Here is a 17,904-nt window from a genome sequence, read left to right on the forward strand (position 1 = left end):
TGTGCCATCTTGTGATGAAATGTAAAACAACATTAAATAAAGATCAATTTCAGACATGTTTTAAGACATAAAAATACTTTCAATACCATGTCTAATAGGGTTTACCACAAATACCCTATCTTTAATTATATCAAAGTAAAAAACTTTACACATATCTTTATCTATCTCTGTGACTGTCTGTATGTGTGTATGCTGAAGGAACTAAAACCACTAAACTAAAACTAAACACCAAAACATTAATACAAAGTGGTAGTACTTACTTTACCAATTTGACATCATTGTTAATTCATATACTACACAAAATAGTACTCCCTATGTGTCGTATTTTACAGGATTAATAACTAAATGTATCACTTTTATTTTCAACATAGAAAGTGGGCTTCTCATTAAGAGAAACCTCCTAGAGAAATATCTAAAGAGCAATAATTCCTAACACGTATTCTGTTAAATGTCAATACTAGTACACTATAAACATACGCTATCGCTATGGTTTCAAGTTATCGCCGCCAATTATAAAAAACAAACAAAAAACAATATAACAACAATATTAATATATATCCACAGTATAATATGACTATCATGTCATCAAAAATCAACTTTAAGAATACGGGAAACGTAATTTTTCGTCGAAGTGCAAGATGGGTATGCAAAACTGTGCTCAAAATCCTCCAATCAGAGCGCTCAGTACTATAGACTAGGAAGTAAAAAGGGGTGGGACTAGTGTCTTCAGTCAATCACACAGTGAATCGTCATAGTTTATACTTCCGGCCAGAGTTCACACTTTCACCGCTATCTAATCGATCCTAAATGTAAACGTGTTGATTTTGCAGTTTAACTTATTGCAATGACAATATTTTAAATAAATTTTAGGTAGTTAAAAGATTTTTATCACAGATATATCAAACGAAATCATACTTGTGTGTTTAAGAATAGTACTGTGGATGTGATTAGTGAGCAACAGTATTTCATCCATTATCTTCCCACATCTGTCTATAATTAATAAGTATATTTTGCCATTTGAAAACACAACTTCCATTCTTTTCATTCATAAATAATTGCAGTTGAAGTTGCGAGTTAGCAACAATTCCGCCTTGAAATATTGTTCATATTAATGTGATATAAACCCACATTGTTATAGTAATGCAATTTCTTTTGTGCAACATGATGAAAAAGTACAGCATGAATGCTCATTTAAAATGGAAACTAATCACTCTTAAACACAGTTGCAAGAGACTTCTCTGTAGAAAAAACAATCTGTTGTTTCTATCATTTTCAACAAAAGGATAAAGGGCTCATCCCTTTATCCTTTGTCAGCCAATTAAAGCTGGGGGTCTCACCGATCAAAAAGCCACTTAAGACTTAGGTTTTAGGTCATATGTTCACACGTCTCTATCACACACACTGTTGTTATTGGGCGCTCCATGCCATGGGTCTCCATATTGATATAGATATCATGGCATAATGCAGATATTTTAGTATTTGCAGATAAGCTACTTCTTATTTTCTAAAACTCTTCTATGCTTGTGTATAACAGCAAATGTGACATATTCCAATTTCCTTCCAGAGATCAATGAATTATTTCTGATTCTGATAATCCAAGGATTTATAGCCCCACCTTTCCTTTAACATTGTAGACTTTGGTGTAGTAACCTGTGATGTTATTTTGTACTTTTTATAATAAAATTATTTACCTGTTATGCTACCTGGCTTGCTAGGCTTGAAATTGTATCACTCATCACAAAAACTCTGGAGTGACATGTCTCATACATTAATTAACCTTAGATCTGCAAGTTTATTTAAAACTTCAAGACATTTAAGGTTAAATGAAAGCTGTAATGCTGTTTTGTACATTTTAAGAGGGTTTTTTTCTTCTTTTAAAAAAAAAAAACACTCACCCGTCCAGCTAGCTAACTTAGCTAGCTGGACCCTCAGGGCTTTTAGGTACTTGCATGTTCTGTGTTTCTTCCTCGGTGATCCACAGTGGAAATTCTCAAGTTGAAATTTAGAAATTTGCAAGTTGAAATCGACGTGAAATGAATGCAAAGTTTAAAATTTGACTCCCACACTCATTCATCACACACATTCCTGTGTTGCGTATCTCAAGCAGGGTTTGAGTCAAATTCATTGATCAAAATGTCAAAAAAAAAGTTATAGTATAGCATTTTGAAGAGTTATATACTGTCGAATTTTAAAAGAACAGTCCAAAAAGTCAACATTCAAAATGTTGAGAAAAGTCATACTATATTATATCACAATATGCCATACTATGGCATATGGAAAAAATGGTAAAAAGAAATGAATCAAATGTCAAAATAAGTAATAGTATAGCATTTTGAAGGAGTTTATAGTGTACAATTTCAAAAGAATGTTGTAGCTTAGATCATTCTGTCAGGTACACTGCACACTTTAGGTCAACTTAATTATTTAAACTAAAGATATTTGCACTGCAACTCTATTTCTGAAAAACTGTACAATCCCTCCATTGCACCTTTTGTACATACTTTTTGTGCCCTTTATATTCTATTTTGTCATTTTATATATTTAAATTGCTTTTATATTATTTATCTTATGTTCTATTCTATTTAAATTCACTATTTTATTCTTCCTTTATGTTAATTGTTTTGCACCAAAACACCAAGTCCCATTCCTTGTATATGTAAATGCACATGGCAATAAAACTAGATTCTGATTCTTATTCTGATAAATGTCTATCAGATTGGCCTACCGCCTGTATAAATAGAGTTAAATGCAGAGTAGGTCAATCTGATAGGTACAAATGTCTATCAGAATGGCCTACCACCTATATAAATAGAGTTATATGTGGAGTAGGTCATTCTGATAGGTACAAATGTGTATCAGAAGGGTCTATTACCCATCCATGAAATATACATAAAATATCCTACAATGTAATCTGCTTGAGATCTTTGTGTTGGATCATTTAATATATAACTAGCATCTTTGACATATCCTGATATTAGATATAGATGATCCTGATACCAGACAGACATGACTCCAGTGTTTCCCACAGATTGCTTGTGTATCTATGGCGGGGGGAGGCGGTTTGTGTGGTATGGTGTCACTCTAATATCCGACGTTTCTGCGTACCTACTGAATTTCCCCATTGAGGGATTGATAATTAAAAATATATTATTGTATCAATATTGGTTCAAGCTAAAAAAAAAAATACAGCCAAACCAAACAAAAACACAACAGAAACATGAAAAATAAAAATGGCACTTACTTTTTGTAGACGTTGCTGAGCGGCGATAGCTCAGTCTGCAGGGACTTGACGGGGAAACTGGAGGAAACTTGAGTAAGACACTGAAGCTCTAACTGCTTGGAGCTCTGAGTATGTGTCAGCTAATGCATGTCTATAGGTCCTGTATGTGCATGTGAATGTGTAATAAGTGTAATATTCAATTTTGACAATTATTGTATCATATAGATCTTCACTAATGGAGCCAAGTAGATTAACAACAAATAGTCATGGCACGGCGACCATGACAGATAATCAAGCCAACCCAACACAACACAACATAAATCGCCACCTCAGCATTATGAGGTTGTGACATTTTTGTCAAAGTTATTATTCTTATTATATGACAACTTATTAACATTATTTGGGGTGTTTAATAAAAGTTTGGGGACTTTTTATTTAGAAAAGAAAAAAGCGGTTCTTATAATTGTTGCTATTTGGAATGCAAAACTTTGAAGCTCAATATCCCAAAACTGTTCAGAAAGCAGATAGAAACTCATAATTCTAAGGTGGCAAAATGCAAATGACACTTGCATCTCACAGCATGATAGAGGAGATATAGAGAGATTGTTAGGGCATGGCAGCCATATATAGATATAGAGGGATGAGGAATAGAGATAGACAGAGAGATAGAAAGGTAAAACCAGAAATAAGAGATAGTTACAGAGATGAGAGATGGATAGTCATGGCACAGTGGCCACGATCAATATTCAAACAGATCAGTCAGCACACCCAGACACACCAAAACCACAACACAGCCTTAGAGGAAATAAAAATCACCCTTACTATTTGTAGATCTAGTGTGGCGGCGGCAGCTCAGTCTGGTGTGGGAACCAGAGGGTGCTGGGTTGGAGTTCAGAAGTCCAGCGTGGACCATGTTACGGAGTGTGGACTGGTAGAAAGGCAAAGAATAAGTATATATAAAGGGATAGTCATGGCACAGCAAACAAAATCACAACACATAAATAAGGCCCATTCCCACGGGACTATTATTACCAAAGGACCTCATGTTATGTTGAAATTACCCCCCAACATCTGTGTTTCCTGGAATGCATTCACACAGGATAAGCAATGGCTGTTTTACCCAAATTTACTGACAATATAAGACTAAATTTGTAACACAGCGCATGTATAATCATAAATTCATGGTTGATAATAAGGTTGATTTTTTTTCTCTCAAAATAAGACAACTGAGTACTTATATAATATTTTAATTATACATATATTATACTTATACATATAACATACAAAATGTGTCTATTTAAAACTACATACGTTTTTGTATGTTTGCTTCTGTTAGTGTCCATTGTTGCTTTTTATTTTATGTAACACTTTTGATTCATGTGTTGATATTATGAGTATTAATTTACTCCTTAGCCATCTTGCTCACCAAAATAACCTCCATTAGCTAATGTTGTTTAAGTAGTCAGCCAGAAATGTAATTTGCAGAAGCTTCTTCACCATAATATTTGTAATAACTTCATGACAAGGCTTATTCCCTGATCACAAAATAGGAAATAGCTAACCTTAGCTAACTCTTAAAAAGCTAACTAGACACTCACAGTTTTCATTTGGAAACAAAGGCTTGGTAGCATTTATGTTAAAATGGTTTTATGTTTATGTTATTTATCTTAAACCTTAAATCATAAAACCCCTGACTCATCTCCAATTTCAAGTGAACCTCAGCTTAACAATAAATGTTTAAATTACAATTGAATGTATGGAAGTTGAGAGGGATTCTGGCTTGTTAGCATGATAACATTAGCTTACCATGTAGAGGACCTTCTAAAAAATGTTTCTTCGTGAATATATGGTCATAAAAATTACAAATACATCTCTGTTTGATGTTACAGTTGGGCATGGGATCTCCTTTAAGTGTATTAACGGGGTTAGGGTAAATATTAAGATCACAAACAACTTTTTAGGTTATGGCTTGTGAGTTTAACCAACAAGTGAGGAGAGACTCTCAACGCCAGCTGACGGGAACACGCATCAGGCACGCTGAACGTGAACGCCGAAACCTCATTTTTTCCCTCCTTTTATTTCATCAAAAGCTAAACTTTGTTTGCAAATGCTACTTTAGAATTACATTAGCTCGTAAGCTAGCTACCCACGTTAGCTTAACCATGACGCAGCACCGCATTTAGCACGCTCATGTCAATGGTACTGAAGATACTAAAATCAGTTTCAAAAACAATTTAACACACAGTATAACATTACAGCTTCAAATACATCACTTTTCCATTTAAAAGAAAACATAATACTGCCTTTTTCAACTGCAACAATGACACCAAATGACACAAAATGTTGAAAGATTTCTGAAATACTCACCAAATGAGAAGGAGTCCTTTAGAATGTTAGCGGTCCGAAAGTTAACGGTCGAAACGGTTAAATCTGGCGGTCTATAGCGCGTGAAGCTATCCCTCTCTCACTGACATGCGCAGTAGGCGGGGTCAGTCTGAGTTACTGGGCAGTTTATAGTTTATATCTGTAAAAAAAACAAACACACTATACAGATCTGGAAACAGTGTATTTTTATGTTGTATACTTAAGTATTTAAGCAGCAATCAAAACGTTAAGTAAACTTCCACATTTGCCGAATGAGACCATATTATCATTGCTGTATTTAAATTGGGATAAAAACAGAAAGCCTAAACACAGCCTAGTTTTTTAACTTTTTATTTTAGGGCCCCAACATAGACCAATTTTCAGTGGTATAGTGGTGAAGTTATGAGTCCTAATATGCGGAAGTCTGTTAACCTTTTAGCACCTCCGGTTCCCTTGTCTTAAAGTCTATGGGTTTTTTGAATGGTTTTTTAGTCAAATGCCCTAAATAAGGTCTGTGGTTAACACAAGCTAAATATATTTAGACATTTTGTTCTGCAACATAGAATGCGTTAAGCCCGAGTTTTTAACTTTTAAGGTTTTACTTGTCTTAAAAAGGGCGGTTGCTAACAAGTGGCTAAATGGGACAACAGTGTTTGTCTGGGACTTTAGACATCATCACACTGGACACAGAAACTCATTAAACCCACTTGTCCGCCTTTACAGCTTTACAGAGGTGCACTCAAACTTGAAGATTTATCTGTTTCTAATATTTTTCGATTGCATTTTAAAGTGGTTTTACAGTGTTTGTAGTTGTGAAGTTGAAGTCGCACGACCGGGATGTAGTTCCTGTGTAGCCTAAATGGGTCAGTGAAAAATAACAATGTCAGCAAATTTTACTTAATTTAAAAATGACTATACTCATACTTTGGATTCATGCACTCATATTGTTAAACTGTGTTTTATATTTTTAATGTTAAATTATGTTGTGCGCCTATTTATCTTGATGATTTTGTCTTAACTATTTTACAACATATTGCACTTTTTTGCACATACACACACACACACATATATATATATTTGCACAAATTAATTAATTAATTAATTTATTTTTCAGGACGTCTTTAAACATAAGTTAGGGACTACTGATGAAATGTAACTTCCCAGCTATCTCGGTTGCATTTGCATTTGTTTATATGTGGATTCATGCACATTGTCCCTTTTTGAATAAAAATATTACAAATACATACTTTTTTTCACCTGCTAAGTTTTTTCCACTGTACTTTATTGATGCTCTAAAGGCTAAATATAGCTTGTATAATTCTGAACCTCTTATAAAGTATTTACAAACCTGTGCCTCAGCCTACCATCTAACAGGTGAATCCATACACATGAAACTTTTACGCACAGCACTTGAACGCCGCATGACATCTTGCTCTTCCCCTTCCTCAAAACGGGAGTTGCGTTTACGGGCGTGTCGCCGCAAACCAATGGAGCCGCCGGAGAGGAGGGGTCAACTTTCCCATAATTATAAATACCCTGAGCTGCTTTCACACGTCCGCTCTCCTACCCCAGAGAAGCTAGACCTTGGTAGGCTGTCGTTGCCGTTTCTTTTCTCAGCAAACACCCGTTTGTAACTAAAAAAGCCGCAATCATGAGCAGGAAATTCTTCGTCGGTGGAAACTGGAAGATGAACGGCGACAAGGCGAGCCTGGGGGAGCTCATCAAGACCATGAACGCAGCCAAGGTGGACCCCAATGTCGGTATGTGCATTTTTTGACAAATGTTAAATCTCAGTTTGAATATTTTTAATATTAGCCACCCTTTTGTCATAAGCACTTTTTTTTTGCTTTTATAGCCACTCAGTTTATTTCCTCTTGTTATGTCTCCACCGAGCAGTCAAAATGGCTCGTCCATTCAATAAATCAATGACACCATTTGCATCACGTACACCCCCTTAATTTTATGCCCTTATAAAGTAAGCGTTACATTTAGTGTTAGCTTTGTATTTCTTATGGGATTTTTTAAACTGAGTGAACAGTTCAGACAGAAATGCATGAGGACAGATGTCGGATGGGTTGTCAGTAATGTCGGTGGTGGGTGTGCGTTTGCAGCGGCACGTAGTCCAACAGCCGGATCTGCCTCTGCTGCGAGTGCATGGTGCATTCATGTGAGGCTGCTCGTTAATAATGTCGGTCCTGTTTCATCTGCAAAATACAATAGGCTATTGTGAACTTCCTCTTGCAATTAACTTGTTGAGCAACAAAAGTATTAAACAACTCAAAGGCCGCAGAAAACACTAATACATGAATTTTTTTTTTTTTTAAATTTGGCTTGTACAGATTTTCCAGCATGACTTGAAAGCAGCAGCAGACATTTGCCCTGTTGCTGTCTGCTTCCTGCTCACTGGCTGCTGCAGCTGTTTTTTTTAAGGACGCGGATTTTTTTTGTAATTCAGTGCATGACACTGGAAATTAACACAAGAGGGTTGAATGTGTCTGGGCCTGTTTCTGTTGTCATCGAGCCAGTTGAGCTCCTCCTGCAAAGTTATGCAACTGTAGTGTTGTGCACTGTATGCCAGGCACAGGAGCAAACTGTCAGTCTGTGCTGCCTATCCTTGGACCTTGGCCCATGAAAGAATCCACCCCTTTAGGCACAAGAACACAAGCACACTTTTTCCATTTGCCTCTATGTTGTAAAGCTTTAAAGTAAAAAAAAAATCAGCCGTTTTCTTCCCAGAATGATTTTTTTTCACATGTTGCATATTTAAGCTTTGGCTCTTTCATTTGACCCCTCTGAACTCTTGATTTTTCTCTGACCTCTGCAGAATGCAGCCATGTGGGCGACCTTTAGGAGAATGAACTCAGACCTTTAATGCAGACAGGCCTGACTGTGGCCGTGCACAAATGACCTTTACCAAACCAGTAATAACAGGTTTAATATAGCTGCTGTAACCCCAAGATGAAGTTACATTTTGAATGTCAGTGTCTTGACTTTACTGTACTCTGCTTGACCCATGCGGACTTTACTGCTGTTGAATCGTGTTTGCACATGAGGGCAATACATATCAGTTTTTAAATGTTACATTGCTTACACAATTTGTCATTTGAGTAGTCAAAGTAGTACACAAGTATATTAATGTATTTGGTTGAATGGAAATCTTGTACATGAGTTGTGAATTTAGTGCCACTGCAACAAATGCTACTGATGCGAGGAAGCCTTTAACAGCGTCTGAAAACACTAATAACTTAATTTTATTGTTACAAGCGGATGTAAATTGTTGCCCACTGCCTGACAGTTAATCACTTTGAGAGAGAAGGCATTTTCAGCTTCTGTAATTTTAGTTTTGGTGGTGGTTAAAGCCTTGTTTTTGCAGTTTGAATATGGACTTTTAAACAAACAGCCCCCTGGGCTGAATAATGAAGCCAATTTCAAATTGACAACAGCTGCAGTTCATTGAATGGCCACTTGAGGCTGATTCCAGAAGCGAGTCAATCCCTAAAGACCGTTGTGTTCGGCATAGGTCACACAGACGCAGGTCTCGTAAACAGGGCGTTTCCATCCTTTTGACTCTTTTCCTCAACATGTAAAAAGTCCTGTTAGCAAGGTTAGAGTCAGAACTTTTTTGGTCACGCCTGCCATGGCGCAAAATTGTGCCTCATTTGTGATGCTTCACAAAGGCGTTAACAGCGCACATTGATGTTACAAACCGGGGGGAAAAAAGTGTTTTTCTCGTCCACACTGAAAACTAAGTTTCTGATAATCTTCACACAGGAAAGAGTTTTGCAAAATATCTGTTTTCAGTAACCTAAAATGCAGTTGCATGTCGATGAAAGGCCAAAATGCTCTCACAAAATGTTTTAAGATCAACCCATGTACATGTGTATAGGGCCTTAAAATGCCCAACTTTACAGCAAAGAAACATGTTAACAGCCAGGTACAAAAACTGTTTTGGTCCCTATTGCATATTTCCCCATACAGGATTTGATTTTTTATGTTACTCACCCTTTTAACTTCTTATTGAGGCTTAAAGTTAGGCATTATTAGTCTGTGGTTACTGTCCTTGAGCTCTCTGTCAGATCGACCCTCTTGTCCAAATATGGTCTGACTCCAGTTATTCAAGATGGCGATGGCCAAAATGCCAAACTTGAGCTTCAAAGTGGGAGTCCACAAACCATTATGACATTGTGGTGCTACGTCCATTATTTTTATACAGTCTGGTTTGAAACTATTGATCTGAGTTTGTCTCTTTAATCCCCAGGGTGTTGAAATGCTGTGGGAGGAAGTGCATTATATTGTCTTTTTTTAGCAGCATTTCAGAGTGGCTGTCCAGTGGTTACACAGGCTGCCCTAAACTAAACGCTCAGTGTTCAAGTCCACATTTTGGCGCCCTGCTGATGCGTCTTTTAAGCAAGGCCTGGACTCACCCATATGTTTTTTTAGGTGCATTTAATATCATTAATATACCAAAGTTAAACCCAAACTACTGCTGCATCACTAACATCAAGGAGATTAGTCATAAAACCAAATTATGAGACTTTTTTTCTAACTCTCAGTCCTGATGCATGGACTACATAAAATCCTAACTGTGAGCATTTTTTTCTCCTTCTGTATTAATAGAGGTGGTGTGCGGTGCTCCTTCCATCTACCTGGACTTTGCCAGGACCAAGCTGGATGCCAAGTTCGGTGTTGCTGCCCAGAACTGCTACAAAGTTCCCAAGGGTGCCTTCACTGGGGAGATCAGGTACGTCAAGTGTCCGTCAGAGGAGAATAACCAGAGTTTGATTATAAGATGGATGGATGACTTTATCATAAGGATGGCCGAAATAATAAAAGTAGCTCCACAGTTGCAGATTATTAGGTGAGATCACGTGTACAAAATATTTGTGTTGATTGTAAGGATGTTATCTGTGTTCAGCCCTGCGATGATCAAGGACTGTGGAGTGAACTGGGTGATCCTGGGACACTCTGAGAGGCGCCACGTCTTCGGAGAGAGTGACGAGGTAATTCTGGATGATTTTTAACTTGTTCTATCATTTTGCATCAGAGTTATTATAGTTTTTTTTCCATTAGTTTTTTGTTTTATTTCATTTTTAATTTTTGTTTTAAATACAGTTTAGTTTCCAGAGTAGTTTTATTTTTATTTTCAATATTAGTTTGGGGGGGGGTTGTTGTTTTGTGTTTTTTTAATAATATAGGCGGTAATTGTGAGGGGCAAAATTTACAATGTTGAGAACTGGAAGGCCTTTTGTGCAACACTTTGTGAGGGCAACTGACTCTCAGTCATCATGTCATGTAAACATCCCAGTCTCATTAACCATATGCACTAATGCCGCCTCATGCTTGTTGAGGCATTAGTGTTATAATTTAACATATTATCTGTATTTTTATTTGATCTCATTTAATTTTGTAAGTACATAATATTGTCATATTATTATAATCTATTATTATAGACTAGTTTTTCATTTTTACATGAGAACTAAAATGTTTTTTCACACCTATTTTAGTTATAATAATCTTTTTTTTTTTTACCAGCTCTATTGTTCTCTGTAATGATGCTGAGTGGAAAGAGTGACACCCCTTTGCACAAAATATCATTCTTCCTTTTTTAAACTTGAGATTCTTGTGTGTTTTGTTTTAGCTCATCGGTCAGAAGACAGCTCACGCTCTGGAGAGTGGTCTCGGTGTCATCGCCTGCATTGGCGAGAAGCTGGACGAGAGAGAGGGCGGCATCACCGAGAAGGTCGTCTTCGCTCAGACCAAGGTCATCGCAGGTACACGACCCCCGATGATCCTGCCGTATAGTTTTATACGCACAAGAAAGAGTCTAAATGTTGCAATGCACATTTCAGGGAAAGTTTGTGCAAGCTTGGTAGAAATCAGAAATCTTGTGAAATAGAAGTCTTATCACACGTCTTTTTCACAGACAATGTAAAGGACTGGAGCAAAGTTGTGCTCGCTTACGAGCCTGTGTGGGCCATTGGCACCGGCAAGACTGCTTCCCCACAGCAGGTAAATACAAGAAACCACTGAAAATGATAACTGCACTCTCTCACAATGACTCGTCGTAAAGTGTGTGTTTCCTGTGTGATATGTCAGGCACAGGAAGTTCATGACAAACTGAGGGCGTGGCTGAAGACAAACGTTTCTGAGGCTGTGGCCAACTCAGTGAGGATCATCTACGGAGGTCAGTCCAGATGGTGTTGTCATTATATTCTCATTTTTATTTACAGCATCGATCTCATGAATCTGTTCCTCCTCTCAGGCTCTGTGACCGGCGGCACCTGCAAAGAGCTCGCCTCCCAGAAGGACGTTGATGGTTTCCTCGTCGGCGGAGCCTCCCTCAAGCCAGAGTTTATTGAAATCATCAACGCCAAGGCATAAAATCTGCGGGCAGCTGCAATGTGACCACGTCCAGATCAGAGGCCAGCTCCATTCAGACGATCCAACTCCATCATCCCTCACTCTCAGCACTTAGTCCTCTTCCCCTTTTTATTCAAAAGTATTTGTGTAATGATGTCATTCCCTCCTTTTCCATGGTATATTTTTTGGGTATATTTCGTCATGAAGAAAAGGGACAGGTTGACACATGCACTGTACCGCACTGAAAAGAGTTAAGTCCACTGAGAATAGTCTGTGTGCATACTAACTTCCACACCAAGTGCTCAAGCTGTAAAGACTGACAGTTACACCTCGAAGTGGACGGCCGTGTCCACGCCTTTACTTGAAAAATTTACCAACTTTTTGTGTGTAAACAGTGTCACAGCTCTCTTTGTCAATCAGATTTACTTGTCTTTTTAATATCGACGTCTCTTTGTGTAATTATGACGTTCTGTGGCTTTTACCTCCCTGTAGACGTGCATGAGCCGCGCTCTGATTGGCTGTTATGCCGAGAGGGACGCGTCCATTACATGTTAATCATATTGTGTCATGGCCGAGGGGTAGAAGGGTGGGAAGGCTGTAAGGAAACATTATAATAAACGGTTTAGAGACTGATTTAGTGTGTTGAATCTTGATTTTTATTTATTTTCTGTGGCAATAGCCATAGCTGGAGCCATCCCATTTTTTTGTGCACAAGAACGCCTTTAGGGAATTTCTTAAAATTTGGTACAAACGTTAACTAGAATTCAAGGATGATCTGATAAGATTTTGGTGGTCAAAGGTCAATTTCAATGTGACCTTCTCTGTCTTCTGCTTGTGAACACGATGTCTTTACCACCTTGAGGGATTTTTTTTTTTTTTTTTTTTTTTTACCAAATTTGGTATAAACATCCACTTGAATTCAGTTTAAGTGCAACTTGCCTGGTGCACAGAGGTTTACAACCCTGATGTATTAATTCTAGTTTCTTGAGGTTTATCACAAGACTTTCCAAGGAAATCCTTTCTTTTTTAAAAAAAAAAAAATTTAATAGGTGAGAGAAAGTCACATGTGCAAGTCTCAAGTTACTGTATTCAGCAAGTCCAGATGAGTCCCTGCTATGAGTCAAGCAAGACAGGTCAAATCATTGCTCAGGTCATGCAAGTCATGAGTCTTATGAAATTCTTTTTAAGCTAATAACTTGTCTAAAAGTACACATTCACATACTTTTCTTTGTGAATTTTGTAGTGACGGATGAATTTAGTGGTGCTCTTGTCAATGAGTGTTGGGCTACAGGCTGTCTCATTACCATCATCAATGGTATAATTCTTGAATCCAATTTTTTTTAGGACAAGCCCCCTCTTATAGCTGTCTCGACTGCTGATTTGGTGTTTACCAGATTTGCTCTCTGCACCAAAAATCCCTCAATCATTTTTCAAAAGCAAAACTGAACTTTGCAGTATCTCAAAAAAAACAGTAATCAAAAAAGTCCTTGAGAGTCATCTGCCTCAAGTCTGAGTCAGGACTCAAGTCATAAATATCAAAGTCAAGTCTTGAGCCACAAGTCCACAAAATTGGGACGCTTGTCTGACATAAGTCACATGCCTCGAGTCTCCCCTTCTTTGCCAGTAGGTTGCATAATCTGCTGTGTTCATATACAGATGATGGCAATCCCAGTGGTATTCTCAGGATGGCAGGGAGAGAGTATCTCATTACAGAAGTGAACTCCTGTTAAGACAATGCCATGCAGAGAAGCATTTGACTGCTATTTTTATCCCGGCGCAGAACTGGAACTGACACACAACAGTGAAAGACTCGTGCATCAGGGGATGAAACTGTAGCTTTGCCAATTACAAGTTTACATGCAGAAACTAATGTTTATTAGACTGTGAAATAAAGCTCAAAGCACACTGAGTAATTTAGTCTCCACATTCTGTGTTTGTTTATTCCCACTTCTCTTATTACAAACAAAACAATCCATGGATTACAATGTATCAGAGCTCAGCCCGCAAATTCTAACCAGGACAAAAATAGGAAGGAAAATCTCTGCTGACAAAGTGGAAATCTCCTTTATGTGCCCAAAGCATATTCAAAGTCCAGGGAGATGGCATTCAGTACACCTGCTTCCACACTGTTACTTTAAAACAGAACTGAAGTCCTCCCTTTTTATTAGAATCATTTTAAAATGTTCCATATGCATACACATATTTGTTTATTTGCATTTATTCTTTTGTTTTTTGCTGTTTTATGTTTTTTTTTATGTAAAGCACTCTGAACCTCTTCTTTATGATTATATACAAATTAATTTAAATTAAACTAAATACAGTTGGGAGAGTGCCCTCAGTAATAGGCCTTTTTCACAGAGGATATTTTGACTCCTCACAGGAGGAGAAGCACAGGTGTAAATAAGGAAATTAACGATGACTCTGTTCGTTTAGCTGCTTTGATGTCAGGCTCCTGGCATTGTGCATGCTCACTCTCACTGGAGCACTTGAATACAACAGAGCCATCGTTAGTGTTATTGGAAACACCTGTGCTTTTCATACTGAGTCAAGTTAAAATATCTGCTGTGAGAAAGCCCCAGCCAGATTCATTTCATCATTTCATGTTGGATTTCCTTCACAATCTGCATGTCAGCAAACACTTGGTTTTAACCAAATATTTGGCTGCCTCAGTGTCTTTGTCCCCTTTATATTTTTGCTATGCTGAAACACCCACTGGACTAAAACCCTTCTAATGACCACAATGCTGTAGTTGCAGTATGTGCAGGAGGTCAAAATAGAAAGAATACTTGTTGTATATGATGTTATTTAATAATTAAACAGTTTTTTAATAATATAAATGTATTATTTTTACATATAAATGAGAACATAAAACAGGACAGCACCATTATCAAAACACACAGGTACAGCAACTTAAATGAACAATGGAGTGTGGAGATCAGCTGTGGCAGGTGTGCTGTGGGGGTGTTAAAAGTGCAAAACAAAAAGGAAACAATGCAGGGTGGATGTCTGCTGGAGGAAGGGAGCGAGCAGGTGAGTGTAGTCAAGGTAACGACCCTGCCATGTCGGCCAACTGCCTGATGAGGTCAGACAGCTTTCAAGACAATGGGAGAGGCGCCACATAAGAAATTGAATTTGAAACATATGCATTATAACATTTATTTCATAAGAAAACTCTTTAATAAACACCGTGTATAACACATTCCTCCTTGTTTAAAAATTCTGACTTTGACAAGAAGTCTGATTTTTCAAATGATCTAAAAATTACAAATATGTACTGATAGATACCCAAAGTGTGTCAGTGCCACAATTCAAGACTTTAGACCACAGGCTGTATATATATACATATATATACACATACATACATACATACATATATATATATATATATATATATATATATATACCTTCTGGTATTTCCTGCAATGATATTATGTTATAATTCTTTCAATACATCTGATATACAATAATTTATTCATATACAAAACTTCAATTCAATTTATTTATTAAGCCTATTATCATGAATCAAAATTTGCCTCAGTGGTTTTATAGCATAAGACTATAAAGGGGAAAAACTGTAGAAACCTCAGGAAGAGCAACTGAGGAGGGATCCTCTTCCAGGTCAGGCATACATAGAGTGTCATAAAGAACAGTAAAATTACAGTATATAATGTTACATGCAAATATTGTAGTTTATGTATGCGGCAAAAGCAGTCATATGTGAAGATTAATTGTAAATATACATACATACCTATGTACATTCATATAAATATGATATGATATCTGTGATATGTGATTTTAGTTTTAGCCAATAGTACCAAAATTTCTGGAGACTGGTTGCCCTCAATGTAGTCGCCAAACTTTCCATTTGGTGAACCACTTCAACTGTTTTAAGGCTGATAATGTTATATTTTAGTTAAGTCCACACATTTTCTGTTTATGTACTGCACTGCAGTATGTTACAAGGTGTTTCTCTTATGTTACAAGGTGTTTCTCTTATTCAGTCCACCCCGTGTGCAGCCTGGTGTCTTACCTTTGCACCCCGGTCCAGCAGGAGGCGGTACTTCGCCACACTGAGCACTTTGGGCCGCTCAGTCTCGTGTCCGTGTTTACAAGCGAAGCGTGACGTGCAGAGACTCGCCTCAATACGTCTCCCGGCGCAACTAAAAGCAACAAATTCTCATTACAAACGTCAAAAATGCAGTCACTGAGAGCGTTTCTCAGCGAGAGACTGACAGCAGCGGCGGAGGAGATATTTGGAGCTGTGGAGAGGACAATAGCCGAGTACAAAGAGGAGATTTGTCGCTCAAAAGATTTGGAAATCAGTCGGCTGAAGATGCAGCTGAAGCTTCTCAAGTCAGGTTGGTTTGAATGGAACATGTGTGCAACCAAACCTTATGCAGCTTTTGTTTTTAGACAAAATGCATGATTATAATGTTGTTATTTGTGTTTAATTTAGAGCCTCCGTTGGATAGAAGCCTACCAGCCCAGATGCAGCAGCTCACCCATCACCCTCCTCCCCCTGAGCAGCAGCAGCATCGGTCAGTCCCTGCTGTGGAGCCTGCTGAGCCCCAGCACTGTGAGGAGGAGGAGGAGGAGGAGGGCAGCAGCCTGGAGCAGGAGCATCCAGAGCCCTCTCAGGTGAAGAAGGAGCAGCAGCTGAAGAGCCACAGGGACTTCTGGATGGCTCAAGATGCAGAGCAGCTGGAAAGCCTTGAATCAGACATTAAGGACTTCATCTCATCTCCTTCCAGTCTTAAGGGCAACCTGCAGGACCACGGCTTACCCTTCCACCCTTACCACAACAACCACAGCGAGGAGAGCAGAGACAAACCCTACTGCTGCTCTGTGTGCGAGAAGCGCTTCAGTAACTGCTCCCACCTCGCTGCTCACATCAGGACACACACAGGAGAGAGGCCTTACAGATGTGACATATGCAGGAAGACTTTTATCACAACGAGCGCTCTGAACAGGCACCAGACGATCCACACTGAGGGGAAACACTTTGTGTGCGTTTACTGTGGCAAATCCTTCAAGTGGATGGAGTCACTCGGCAGGCACATCAGAAGTGTGCACAAGAGAGATGAGAGTGTCCCTGACTCTCACACTAATGTCCAATAGATGTTGTCACTGTGTGTGTTAGTCATCTGTGATTAAAACACAAAGAATGTAAAGTCTGTTATGTTGTGCATGGACCTGAATAAGCCTGGTAAGCCAGTCAATGATGTGCAAATGAATTGGAGTGTTTTCTAAATATATTACAGAATAAACTGTAAATACTCTTTTTGTTTGGTATTTTTTAATGTATTATGATTTCTGCTATAGGAACATATGACAAAAGGAAGTGCCACAGTACTCCAGTAGGTGGCAGTAACAGCATTTCATTCACAATTTTACATCAGTCTTCAGTATCTGGCATCATTCAGGCTTTATTGTACTGAGTGTGTACTTGTTTTCTGGGAACTGACAGTACTTTCATACAGCAGCTTCCTTACGTCTAAGTATTCATAAATATAGAGGTATTCCCAGTGGTGGAAAGCAACTAAGTACATTTACTCAAGTACTGTTCTTCACAATTTTGAGGTACTTGGAGTATTTAATCATCTGCTACTTAAATCTTCCTCATTTGAGAGGCAAATATTTTACTTTTTACTGCACCATATTTAATTGAAAGCTGAGTTACTTTAGAGATTCAGATAATAAATATGACATATAATCAACAAATAAATTATAGCATATATTAAAGGGACAGTTCATTCCCAAAATAAAAAATACTTTTTTTTCCCTCTAACCTGTAGTGCTATTTATCAATCTAGATTGTTTTGGTGTGAGTTTCCGAGTGTTGGAGATATCGGCCGAAGACATGTCGGTCGTCTCTCCAGTATAATGGAACTAGATGTTTCTTGGTTTCTTGCCAAAAAAAATAAATTAAGAAAACTAACCAGCAATGTCTCTTTCTAGAA

At 38.0% G+C, this 17,904-nt stretch overlaps 2 protein-coding genes and 1 non-coding gene across 4 annotated transcripts; 2 read left to right on the top strand and 1 right to left on the bottom strand.

Moving 5' to 3' along the window:
- Window positions 1–374: 374 nt before the first annotated feature.
- LOC121940453 (U7 small nuclear RNA) lies at window positions 375–431 on the bottom strand. Its single transcript, XR_006105629.1, has one exon. It is a non-coding gene; the product is annotated as a U7 small nuclear RNA (small nuclear RNA).
- A 6,695-nt stretch (window positions 432–7,126) lies between these two features.
- tpi1b (triosephosphate isomerase 1b) lies at window positions 7,127–12,577 on the top strand. Its single transcript, XM_042489414.2, has 7 exons — window positions 7,127–7,344; window positions 10,202–10,325; window positions 10,500–10,584; window positions 11,223–11,355; window positions 11,508–11,593; window positions 11,681–11,768; window positions 11,847–12,577. Exons 1-7 carry the CDS (start codon window positions 7,236–7,238, stop codon window positions 11,963–11,965), a joined length of 744 nt encoding a protein of 247 aa, XP_042345348.1. The 5' UTR covers window positions 7,127–7,235; the 3' UTR covers window positions 11,966–12,577.
- Window positions 12,578–14,878: 2,301 nt separating this feature from the next.
- Window positions 14,879–17,225, top strand: LOC121945288 (uncharacterized). 2 transcript variants are annotated; one of them, XM_042489409.2, is made up of 3 exons: window positions 14,879–14,974; window positions 15,946–16,302; window positions 16,401–17,225. In XM_042489409.2, the coding sequence occupies exons 2-3, from the start codon at window positions 16,140–16,142 to the stop codon at window positions 17,060–17,062; spliced, it is 825 nt and encodes a 274-aa protein (XP_042345343.1). In that variant the 5' UTR covers window positions 14,879–14,974; window positions 15,946–16,139; the 3' UTR covers window positions 17,063–17,225. The 2 variants fall into 2 exon arrangements, with proteins under 2 accessions (XP_042345343.1, XP_042345342.1); XM_042489408.2 differs by having other exon boundaries at window positions 14,882–14,974; window positions 15,929–16,302.
- The last annotated feature ends 679 nt before the right edge of the window (window positions 17,226–17,904 follow it).

Source organism: Plectropomus leopardus, chromosome 11 (assembly GCF_026936395.1).
Source record: "Plectropomus leopardus strain MGB_pleo_1.0 chromosome 11, ASM2693639v1, whole genome shotgun sequence".
In the NCBI taxonomy this organism is placed as follows: domain Eukaryota; kingdom Metazoa; phylum Chordata; class Actinopteri; order Perciformes; family Serranidae; genus Plectropomus; species Plectropomus leopardus.

What these genes read in the sequence shown, in the direction of transcription:
- LOC121945288 (XM_042489409.2), top strand. Translation starts at nt 16,140, where the DNA reads ATGCAGTCACTGAGAGCGTTTCTCAGCGAGAGACTGACAGCAGCGGCG. An exon ending in GCTGAAGCTTCTCAAGTCAG is followed by an intron (nt 16,303 to 16,400) that starts GTTGGTTTGAAT and finishes TGTTTAATTTAG; the next exon opens with AGCCTCCGTTGGATAGAAGC.
- tpi1b (XM_042489414.2), top strand. Translation starts at nt 7,236, where the DNA reads ATGAGCAGGAAATTCTTCGTCGGTGGAAACTGGAAGATGAACGGCGAC. An exon ending in GCCTTCACTGGGGAGATCAG is followed by an intron (nt 10,326 to 10,499) that starts GTACGTCAAGTG and finishes ATCTGTGTTCAG; the next exon opens with CCCTGCGATGATCAAGGACT. An exon ending in AGACTGCTTCCCCACAGCAG is followed by an intron (nt 11,594 to 11,680) that starts GTAAATACAAGA and finishes GTGATATGTCAG; the next exon opens with GCACAGGAAGTTCATGACAA.